This window comes from Dendrobium catenatum, unplaced genomic scaffold, assembly GCF_001605985.2.
Source record: "Dendrobium catenatum unplaced genomic scaffold, ASM160598v2 fragScaff_scaffold_1417, whole genome shotgun sequence".
In the NCBI taxonomy this organism is placed as follows: Eukaryota; Viridiplantae; Streptophyta; class Magnoliopsida; order Asparagales; family Orchidaceae; genus Dendrobium; species Dendrobium catenatum.
Window position 1 is genome coordinate 911,430 of NW_021319879.1, and position 11,312 is coordinate 922,741.

The 11,312-nt window shown below is 35.0% G+C and overlaps 1 protein-coding gene across 1 annotated transcript; it reads right to left on the reverse strand.

The window, feature by feature from the left end:
- Positions 1-959: 959 nt before the first annotated feature.
- Positions 960-11,111, reverse strand: LOC110111598 (monothiol glutaredoxin-S11). The gene is made up of 3 exons (XM_020843537.2): positions 10,778-11,111; positions 3,569-3,643; positions 960-2,348 (listed from the first exon to the last, which is right to left on the reverse strand). Exons 1-3 carry the CDS (start codon positions 10,943-10,945, stop codon positions 1,116-1,118), a joined length of 1,476 nt encoding a protein of 491 aa, XP_020699196.1. The 5' UTR covers positions 10,946-11,111; the 3' UTR covers positions 960-1,115.
- Between the last annotated feature and the right edge of the window lie 201 nt (positions 11,112-11,312).

An 11,312-nucleotide genomic window follows, 5' to 3' on the forward strand; every position in this document is an offset into this window, starting at 1 on the left:
GCTGAATTTCTGAGAAATACAAAGTTCCCACCACCGGCCTTCATTGTTGGAATTCTGAGAAATACAAAATCCCACTACCGGCCTTCATTGCTGGAATTATGAGAAATACAGGTTCCCACTACCGGCCTTTATTGATGGAATTCTGAGGAATACAAGTTCCCACAACCTGCCTTAATTGTCGGAATTTTGAGGATAGTTTTACATCATCGGCCTTCATTGCCGGCTTTCTCTGGTGGTTGATATCCTATGCAGCTCTACCTCTGAGCGAGTAATTACAAGCTGGTTTCCAGCATGAGGGGAAGTGTCAAAATCTCAGTCATCCATTGGCATTTGATCCCACGGTCAGGATGAGAATCCGTGGGAGGCTCACCTGGATCACGCCAATATCCTTCTATATTTGGGTAGCTGAATTTGAAAAGATTATATTGAGGTAATTATATATCAATTAGAAGTTATTTATTTCTTTATTAAGACATCTTGTATAGATCTATAAATAGGGATAATTTTGTATAATAAGTAGAAGGTATTTTTACCCTTCTCAAATTCTATGAATTCTAACACTAACAATATAATTTTGTTCTCTGATATCTTCGACACCAATCTTCAGTTCTTTATTTTAAAGTATGTGTACTGGTGGTTAAACCGGGTGTAACAAAATTCTGACCCATGGTTTATGTTGGAATAGACACCCATCAACATTGCAAACTTATTGTATTTGATCAAAATGAAATAAAATTTCTTTGGCATCAAATGGGAAAAGAGTTATTTACCCAAAAAAAGCAAGGGAGAAAGTACTCCCGCCATATAAGTTCATGGTAGTGTAGATCAAGCCTGGGCCAGCATAAGCAAAATGCAAAAAAAAAAAAATAAGTTCATGGTAGTGTAGATCAAGCCTGGGCCAGCATAAGCAAAATGCAAAAAAAAAAAAAAAAAAAAAAAAAAAAAAAAAAGAGAGCAGATGTTCCATAATCACGAATCCATAAGCATACTCCCACATGGTGAGATAAAAAAGTCCTTCTTTAATAGTCAAACACATCAATTTTATCAGAACAGCCCTATGATATTGGGTTCCAGAACTACAAGAAAGAAATATTTGCTAGACAAAACAAATACCTTTACTCAGAAAGAGTAGCTTTAAGCTCCCCAGTTTTGCTCAATTCTAAGACAATATCACAGCCACCAATCAAATCACCTTGGTAGTATAGTTGAGGAAAAGTTGGCCAGTTTGAATAAGTTTTTAATCCTTGTCTAACTTCTTCATCAGATAGAATATCAAAGGACCCGAAACTGATTCCTTCCTCACGAAGAGCATTAACAACCTTTGAACTGAAGCCACAGCAAGGAGCATCAGGTTTACCCTTCATGAAAAGCATCACCGGGGATGATGAGATCAGATTCTTTAAGCGATCCTCGAGTTTTTCTTCCTGGATAATACCTTTCTCTGCAAGAATTTTCTTTAACCCTCCACTCTTATGCATCTCAAGAACTACATCAGATCCTCCAATTAGCTCACCTTTTATGTAAAGCTGGGGAAAGCTAGACCAGTTGGAAAATGTTTTCAGACCCTGCCTTATTTCGTCATCGGAAAGCACATCGAAGCTCTGAAACTCAATCTTCTCCTGCTTGAGGAGATCAACAACCTTGCTACTAAAACCACACTTAGGCTCATCAGGTTTTCCTTTCATGAACAGTACAACAGGACTTGAATTTATGAGAGTTCCCAGTCGGGAAGCTAAAGCAGTACTAAGAGTTGTGGAGCCAGCTGTTCCACCTTTTCCAGATCCCTGAGCTGCAGAAGATGGTATGTTCTCCTTTGAAATAAAAAGGATTCCTTGGTCTCGAAACACATCCTTCAATTCTCCACTTTCATGCATGGCAACTACAATATCACAACCACCAAGAAGTTCACCCTTGCAGTAGAGTTGAGGGAAAGTTGGCCAGTTGGAGAACTTCTTCATGCCCTCACGGACATCGTCATCTAATAGTATATCAAAACTTCCAAATTCAACCCCTTCATTCTTCAAAATTTCAACCACCCTCCGGCTAAACTTGCACTTGGGTTGCTCTGGATTTCCTTTCATAAACAGAAAAACGTGATGAGAATTAACAAGCTGTTGTAATCGTTTGGTCAAATTTTCAGTCGGGACTGAAATTTTTGTTTCAGTTTTCGAAGAGCCATTTTGCCTTGCCAAATCTTTAACTGTTTCAAGAACTGTAGGACCTGCAGCCATCCCAAGGCTTGCAGGCGCAGCTGATTCTACATTATCAATAGTTCCAGCAATTTTTGCAACTTTATTAGCCAAAACTGCTGGATTTGCACCCTCCAATGTATCAGAAGCTTTTCCATCCTAACAAATATATAAATAGATTTGTTAGCACATTATGAAGTTGCCCTATTTAATTCCCTGCAAGATCTATACTGGCAGCACGCGAATAATACATTGTTTTTATCAATTAGTGGAAAAAATTCATTCAAGTAAGAAGTTATGAGGATATTCTTCAAATTTACATTAGTAATAATATGAAGATTAAAAAAAAATATTTAAGAAATCAGAAACATTGCAGGCATTATGCATAACATTGGATGAATGACTACAAAGGCCCAAAACTTTTCCCATGAGGGAATATAAGTGAATGTTCTTACCTCTATCTCAACCTTATAGATAATTGGAATTAGCAGTGGAAAGCTACAAAAAGAAAAACTAGTACAACCACATCAAATTTCCCACCCACCAAAAACCTGCATCATCATTAACAACACTGGCTTAGATCAAAGTATTTATGGTAGGCTTTGTAAATCTTTCTCCATCATTCATTCCTGTTCAAAGCATCATTTGATGTTATTTGTACTAACCTGAAACTTTTAAACATCTTCTAACCATGCTAACTTCGGCTAGCACATTTTTCCTTCATTGTGCTTTCCTATTAATCCTAGCTCAACTCTTGGCTAGCTTCCTCGCCACTTTATCAAGTATTATGCATAAATGATCTCAACATATTTTTAAGTGCCTTCCCAAGAAAATATGTTATACACATGCAATCTCTATGATAGTTTTCCATCACCAAATACTCATCCAAATATCCATCTTAACATTCTGATGTCTTGTACAATTTCTTTTCTGTCCAGTTTTCCTTGTCCAAGAGTCAAATCCATAAATATAACTTATTATCATTTTACAAATTGATTGTCTTCACCTATCATGTGATATTTTTGTCAAAAATTAATTCAACCAAGTAGTTCAACAGCTCCTCTTCAACTTCAAATTAAACAATTAATCCTATTTATAAATCCCATTTTTCGAATCAGGGATTAAGAATTCCTAAAACCATCACACATTAGCATCACTGTTTTTTTTTTTTAAATATGATCATATCATTTTAATGTTCTGAATAAACTACAAAACAAATCATATCACCCACAATCCTCTGTTGGTGCAACAAAATGAAGAGAAAAGGGGATAAAACCTCAAAATCTAAATGAAAATCAGACTGGCATTCAGTAAGAAATCCATTATATAAGCCAAAAAAAAATTGAAGTTAAAATCTTAAAAGTTCAATTAATACTAACCTTGCAGAAGACGAAGTATGGAACAGCAGAAACTGCATAAGCATCAGAAATCTCTGGTTGCTCTTCTGCCTCAACCTGTCAATGAGAAAGAACATTAAAAACACAAGTTAATTGCAAACAAAGAACATGTATGAAGCGTTTATATTCAAAGTATATAGGAAATGACAAAGGAAAAAAGATATCGCAAGAAGAGAATAGGCATGGTGGCAGGCCATGGTATAGCCTGTCATAAAAATACTGCAATGAGTCAAGAGCGTCATGAAAAGGGGAGAATAGGTAGACCATGATATAGCCAATCATAAAAAATACTGCAATTAGCATCATTTAGAGATTACAATATAACCTGGTTCTACTTTTCAGTCAACTTATAGACAACACATGCGCCACAAAATAAAGTAAATAACGTCGACAAATATTCCTTCAGTGAACATATAAATGACACGTCACATAAAATAAAGTAAATGCATGGAATTTTTTGATTTAAAGCAATGTAGCATGCTCTGTACCATATGAGCTTTCAGAGGTATTACTAACATGATTTACCTGGGAAAAATATATAATTTTAGTAAAGATCTAGATCCCCCAAGCAAAAGAAAAGATATTGACGAGTTGCAATGTGGGAAATTTACAAACACAATTGAATTACCATGAGAAAAGAAGAGTCGGGAAGAAAATGGAAGATATCTTAACAAAGTTAATAGATCACCATAAGGATGATGCTTTTAATTGCCATGGAGAACCAACTACGAGAGTTGATAGAAAAAGCAACTAAACACAGAAATAAACCAAATTAACATGCAACTTGGCCAGTTCAAAACTAACCAACCATGCCCACAAGAACTGAATAACAAATTCAACCTCAATACATAACACATTCACAATATCATTAGGAGATGAGAAACCGGCCATGAAAGATATGACACAAAGAAATGCAATAAGAAATAAGAAAATAAAAAATTATAATAACCATAGACGATAACCTTATGACATTAACAAAAACACAACTAGAGAAGCTAAATCTATGCATCTATCTGCAATGGAAGAATGGATTCTAAATTTTTTTCTAGCCAGGTGAGGAATTCAGATTATTTCTTTAATTGGCAAAGGATATTTAGTGAGAAAAAAAATATGGTTTTTAAAACTCAAACTTACTAGCCAAACATAACTGTATTTGGTATCTTCAGAAAGACAGAGGGAAGTGATGAGGCTAGACCCAATTACCATATAAGCTAAAATAATACCTATTTAAAAAAATAATATTTATCCTACCAAGATCATCTGCTCAATGAGTTTAACTCACTAGAGCAATGAACCAAAACTATAACTCAGTAAGTGAATAAGTTCTAAGAATAGCTTTTACGTTCTAAAATAGGTGATGATATAAAAATGATTTATTCTAGGCTTAGGATCGACTTAAGGCTGGAGCTTAAAAGAGACTTGACGCCATATAAAGTTAATTGGCTTGAGGAGAATTTTCAACTAGCTTTAAAATTTGAACTATAAAAATTTCATCAACTTAAAAGAATTTCATCATATGTGAGGAATTCTCTCTCCACCAAAATAACTAAACCCAATCGACTGTATTTAAAGGTAATAACACAAGAGATTCAAAAGAAAAGTTGGTAGCAACTACATGATCCAAAATTTTCAATAAGCTTGTTTTAGATGTCACCAAATGGGCGCTTTGTTAGTGAATATCCTAATAGAAACTTACATATTAATGTTAAAGGATGACGAAAGAGAGGATTGTATACTAATTCGATAAGAAAATAAGTTATTCTGAAAACTCTTTGAATGTTATGTGACGCAATATTATCACACCTAAGGTTAAACCTAAATGAAAAAAAGACTTCAATCTTTCAGACATGCTTTAAGCATGATGAAATATTCTATAAATTCATCATCAATAGTGAGAGCTGCATAAATGTTATTACCAAGGCAGCCCTCAAACGCATGCATTTGTAAGTAGAGTCAAACCTATACCAGACAGCAACTTGTTTGCTAATTTCCTCTGTGTTTTCTTGTTCGCATCATCTTGAGCTTAGTTTTTTCTTAAGTTAACACAATAGGAATCCCTTGGAACCAAACAAAGGCAGCAATTGAAGCAAGACAGTGGTAGTAATCCAAGTTCTGGTAGTTTTCCTCCTGTACAACAAGTCGTTTTCTCCTTCTACTGTAGGTGGCAAGTTTGAATCCTGGATGTGACTTTCCGATCACTAGACAGAAACTTAATAGTTGATTTTCCTCGTCTTGTTCAACAAATCTGAGTTTATATTTTTCTTAAGACAACACAGAAATCTCTTGGAACCAAACAATGTAAGGGACGGAAGCAAAGCAGCAGCCGCAATCAGCAAAAGCAACCACAAAACACTTGGAATTAGTGGCTGTGCTACAGTACCATGAACTGTAGTTGCAGCTTCGCTACAGTGACTGGTGGCTTTTGCAACAGTAAAAGGGTTAGAGTTATGGTTTCTAGCTGAGGGGCAGGCAGTAACAGGAGACTTAGGTTGACGTGCTAAGGAATTTAATTAGGTGAAAAGAGGAAAAGGGCATGGAAGATTTTTAAAAGAGATTTATGCTTAGAATTATTGTATAAATCAAGTCTTTAAATACACAAATACAATAAGGAGGGCATTTAACCCACTCCCAAATAAACTCCATGGAAAGAGGAAAACATATTTACAACAACAAAATAAATAAGCTCAAAATAAAATAAATTCCAGGAAGAATAATCCTAAGGCTAAATTAATAGTTCCAAAACATTCTTATCCAAGCAGATTTAAAAAGTAAAATTCATCCTTATCAAGTTGTACTATGAATTTTTATCTAATAGTACAGCTTCTGGGGCATTGATCTTCCTCACATGAGGTTCTATTGATGATTTAATTTTGCATATGAAATTCTAGTGACATTTTATTTGATCTTAACGGTGTTATATAAGAACACTATTATCAACAGTCTCCATAAAAATTAGGCAGTCTGAAATTAATTGCCCTAATCTCCCAATCCAATTCAATCTTAACGGTTTTCTATGAGAAACACTATTGTCGAAAGTTTCCATAAATGAAATTAGGCAGTCTGAAATCAAATGTCTCGATCTCCCAATAAGAATAATCCTAAGCCTAAATTAAGAGTTCAAAAACAAGTTTATCCAAGCAAGTTTAAAGAATCAAAATCATCCTTATCAAGTTGTACTATGAACTTTTATCCAATAGTCCAGCTTCTAGGGTGTTGATCTCCCTCACATGAGGTTCTATTGATGATTTAATTTTGCTTATGAACTTCTAGCAACATTTTATTTGATCTTAACGATGTTATATGAGAAACACCCCATCGACAATCTCCATAAAAAGTTCGGCAGTTTGAAATAAATTGTCTCAATCTCCCAATTTCTTCACGATCTAATGCCAAAATCATGAGGGTAGCTTCATCTTGCGGACTTCTTCGAAGACAAATTCATTATCCCTTCATGATATAATCCCCAAATCATGGGTCCCTCATTTAGAAAGATTTCTCTAAATAATAACTTCATATGGGTCAAGGCTGACTTTCTAGGCTCTCAGCTAATACCACTTTGTTGTGCTTGCCAACTTATTTTTTAAAAAGTTTCTAAGAATATTAGAAACTTCTTTTCAGAGATTCTTGGATCAGGCAAGGGTAGTTTTTCACCTTTAGAAAGCCTCCTGCAAATGCTCAAAGTCATATCATAGGTGTGCTATTTTATTTGAATTGGTTATTAGATTTAAACGAGAATTTGACCTTTAATAGGACAAAATGGAGAAAAAGATTCATGTAGCCGACCCCACATAGTGGGATAAAGGCTTGATGTTGTTGTTGTTGTTGTTGTTGGTTATATAATGTCTCCTCATTTGAAGTTGCCAAAACTAATGAGGCATTGATTTCAGCAAAGATAACTTTTTTTTTGCCCAAGAAAATGTTTAGATACCAATTTGATAGGAATGAATTGCAGAAATCAAAAGAATCTTAGCTGAAATTTGGAATTTCAGCAAAATAAAATATAAATTGAGAGAAATTTTGTGGCAAAACACTAGGAAAACTTGATAATTGATGAAAGATAGAAGAAAACAAACAAATACAATGTATCTTCAATTCAAGAGGAAGACCCGGCTTTCCTAATCCTTAGCCGACGGCTAAAGCCCAAGCAAACCCCGAGAGAAATACAAATTCAACCAAAAATTAACATAACTCTAACTCTAGGATGAAATAACTATTAAAAGCAAACAATACAAAGTAAAAAGTCAAAACAACCCCTCCAATTCAAATTTCCCTCTCACCCACCCACCCCCCCTCTCTCTCTCTTCTTTGATGTGTGGAGCCCGCCCCACAGGTGCGGGCTAAGCCTGGGAGGAACAAGGCTTCCGCCAGGTATAGACATAGGTCGATCCCTCCTTGACCGGCTGGACCGGCCCCTCATGGGCCAATCTAACAAAAACTCATAAACTTATCATAATATTCATACACATCATATTCACTTTATTTACAATGATTGAATTGTTCATGTAGTTGATCTTTATGTTCATCAAATTACAAATATTACTATTTAAGTTTGTGTTGTAGGTCAACACATGTAGGCTTAGTTTCACTTGAAACGCCATAGAAGGAAGCTGCTACAATCTTAAATAAATAGAAGCCAAGAATGGAAGGTGGCTACATCCTGGGAATCAAAACTCGTGGATAACACTGAACAAAACAACTAATATTTGCATTAAGAAGTTTAATTCAATAATATTTAATAAAATACAAAAGGATAATAGTTGAAAGATAAAACCCTAACATCTAATAACAATGATATTTCAAAAGCATTGACAGCTAAATAATATTGAGCATTACAATCTCTGAAAAGATGGTGAAATATGAGGAAATAGTTAATAGAATTCAAGTTGGATGGTTGAAGAGGAATGTATTGGGCTTATTGTGTGATAGAAAAGTCTCTCTTAAACTCGAGGGAAAATTCTATAAGATGGTAGTGAGAGCTTTATGGTGCAGAATGTTGGCTATTAAAAGAGACGCATAATAATAAGTTAAGTGTTGCAAAGATGAGAATGCTCAGGCGGATGAGTGGTTGTACTCTTAGAGACAGGATATGAAATGAGCATATACGTAAAAAGGTTGGAGTAGCTCCAGTGGAAGATAAGATTAGAGAGAGTCACCATAGATGATTTAGTCACATAAAATGACAGCTTTCCGATGACCCGGTTAGGAAAGTAAATGTATTAGATTTCACTTACGTTAAGAAAGATAGAGGTCGACCTAAAAAAACTTGGTTCGAAAATATTAGAAATGATCTTTCTTTATTAGATTTAGATGATAATTTGACTCTTAACAGGACATAATAGAGAAAAAGGATTCAAGTAGCCGACCCCACAGTGGGATAAAGGCTTATTGTTGTTGTATTACAATCTCTGAAGAAGCCATGGAAGAAAATAAACATTAAGGTCAAATTTAATTATCTAATATGAATATTAATATTACACCTACGCAAAGTAAAAGGTCATAACAGTAAAAAAAAAAATCAATATTACATATAATCTTCCTAAAAAATGAAAAATTCTACTGGCAATCGAAATGCAAAAAAGATCAACTCCAAATACCTTAACAAATGAGAATGAAATTATTGTGCATCCAAAATAGAAAGCAAAAATAAATGTACAAGTAATATATTAGTAAACAAGACACCTTTCAAACAATTTTATTTTTCATTATACCCAAAATAAAACTAGGATTTGTTCCGGATTAGTTGCGTAATAATTTCATATGAAAAACACAACTGGTTACCACCCACCCATCCACATGCACCACATAGGCTACAGTTAAATCCCAGCCGTCCCTTGGCATTTTGATCCCACGGCTAGGATAGGAATTTATGGGAGGATCACCAAGATTGTGTTGATCTACGCCGCCCCTTAGCATTTTGATCACATGGCTAAGATGTGGATCCATGCGATGCTCACCAAGATTGCACCAATCTCCTTCCATATTTAGGTGGCTGATTTAGGAATGATTATATTAGAACAATTATACATGATTCTGTAATTATTTGTTTCTTTATTAAGATATATTGTATAGATCTATAAATACGGGCATATTTGAGCAATAAAATTAAGCATTTTGCCTCTCCAATTCTATGAATTTAACAATTACTTGTTTTGCTAGTGCTCAATTAGGCATTGGAGCAAAAACTGATTGTTGGTTGCCCTGTGTGGAGAATCACTGCTAGAACAAATAAAGCATAAACCAATGAAAGAAGATAAAAGGTTCACCAAATTACCAAACATGAAAGCGTCTATCTAAACTTAAGCAAGAGTAAAAAAAAGGTAAACAATGAGACCATATTAGCAATAGTTTTTTTATAACAAAGCCATAAATAATAATTTTAATCAAAGAGTTTGTCTTATTCATGGGACATAGCAATAAACAAAATGAAAATAGTTAAATGTCTATGGAACATGACATGTAAACATTCTAAAGAAAAATGAATGTACGGATAAAGAATGAAAACAATGAATGCCACCTATGTGGGATTAAGCTTAAAAACGGATTGAAACAGGATTTAAGAAAATAGCCTAATTTATGACGCACAAAAAACTGTTTTGCAACATTTAAGCTAAACCAGCAATCAAATAGCTCCTAAGGGCTGAAAACATCGTAGCATTTGACCGAGTCTCATATATATAGCCATAAAGGTGATAATAAAATTGAAAATAAATGAACTCATTTGAAGTGATAAACTGTGATTGTTTCAATTCACCTATGAAGGAAGGATAATCAACTCTCAACTAAATATGCATAATGTAACAAAAACCACTTTTCATCGATCAACACAACCAAATCTCATAGGATGAAATAAAAATAGAAACCACGTAGCTTTTACCCAAACCTGACAGAACAATCAGTAAAAGCATAGCATACTATTCGTTCAAAATGAGATGAAATTTTCCCGAAGAAAGAAACACGGGATAAACCAGACAATCGCTCTCCGAATTTATCCTTTTTCCCCTCTCAACAAATGAAACGGCGCGGCCCGAGAGAAAAACACAAAACCCCACAAAATTAAGACAAAAAGAGGCAATAACACCTAATACAAGAAGATTGACGGCAGCAAAATTAGACCAAACGGGGTTATTTTCCCAATCGCAAGCACACGTCGAACGAGAAGGCAAAGAAAACAAAGCAGTCGATAGGGCTCACACGTAGGAAGAGAACGTGTGGGAAATCGGTGCAAAGATGGGAGAAAACTTGATCCATCTGCTTCGAAGCCTCGCACCATGAAGCCCAGAAGTGGATGGCCGCCGGCGCACCTCCGGCAAGCGCTTCGCTCAGCTCGGCCTTTGACTGCACGTCCTTCACGACTCCCATATCCTTTATCTTCCTCCTCTTCTCCCTGCGAGCCGCCTCTCTTCGTAGACAAGTAGCTTATTTGGACGGAGGATTTGCCAGTAAGAGCATATAAGTGAAGGGCGGCGGAAGTAGACAGGTTCGAAAAAGATGCTGGTGAGGGCACGGGATAGCGGTGACGCAGACTCAACATTCGTGAAATTCGTGATTGATTTTTTTTTTTTTTTTTTTAATATAGTCCCCTAATTATTTATGTGTGACTTATTTAGTCCTGATATACCATTTTGCTCTAATTTAGTCATTTGATTATATAAAATTTATTCAAAATAATCTCTTATATTATAATTATGATATAAATTTGATCTCATTTTTATAAATATTTAGATGA

Coding starts and splice junctions, on each gene's coding strand:
- LOC110111598 (XM_020843537.2), bottom strand. CDS start 10,945: ATGGGAGTCGTGAAGGACGTGCAGTCAAAGGCCGAGCTGAGCGAAGCG. Junction 3,644..10,777: donor CACACGTTCTCTTCCTACGT/GTGAGCCCTATC, acceptor TCTCATTGACAG/GTTGAGGCAGAAGAGCAACC. Junction 2,349..3,568: donor CATACTTCGTCTTCTGCAAG/GTTAGTATTAAT, acceptor TATATTTGTTAG/GATGGAAAAGCTTCTGATAC.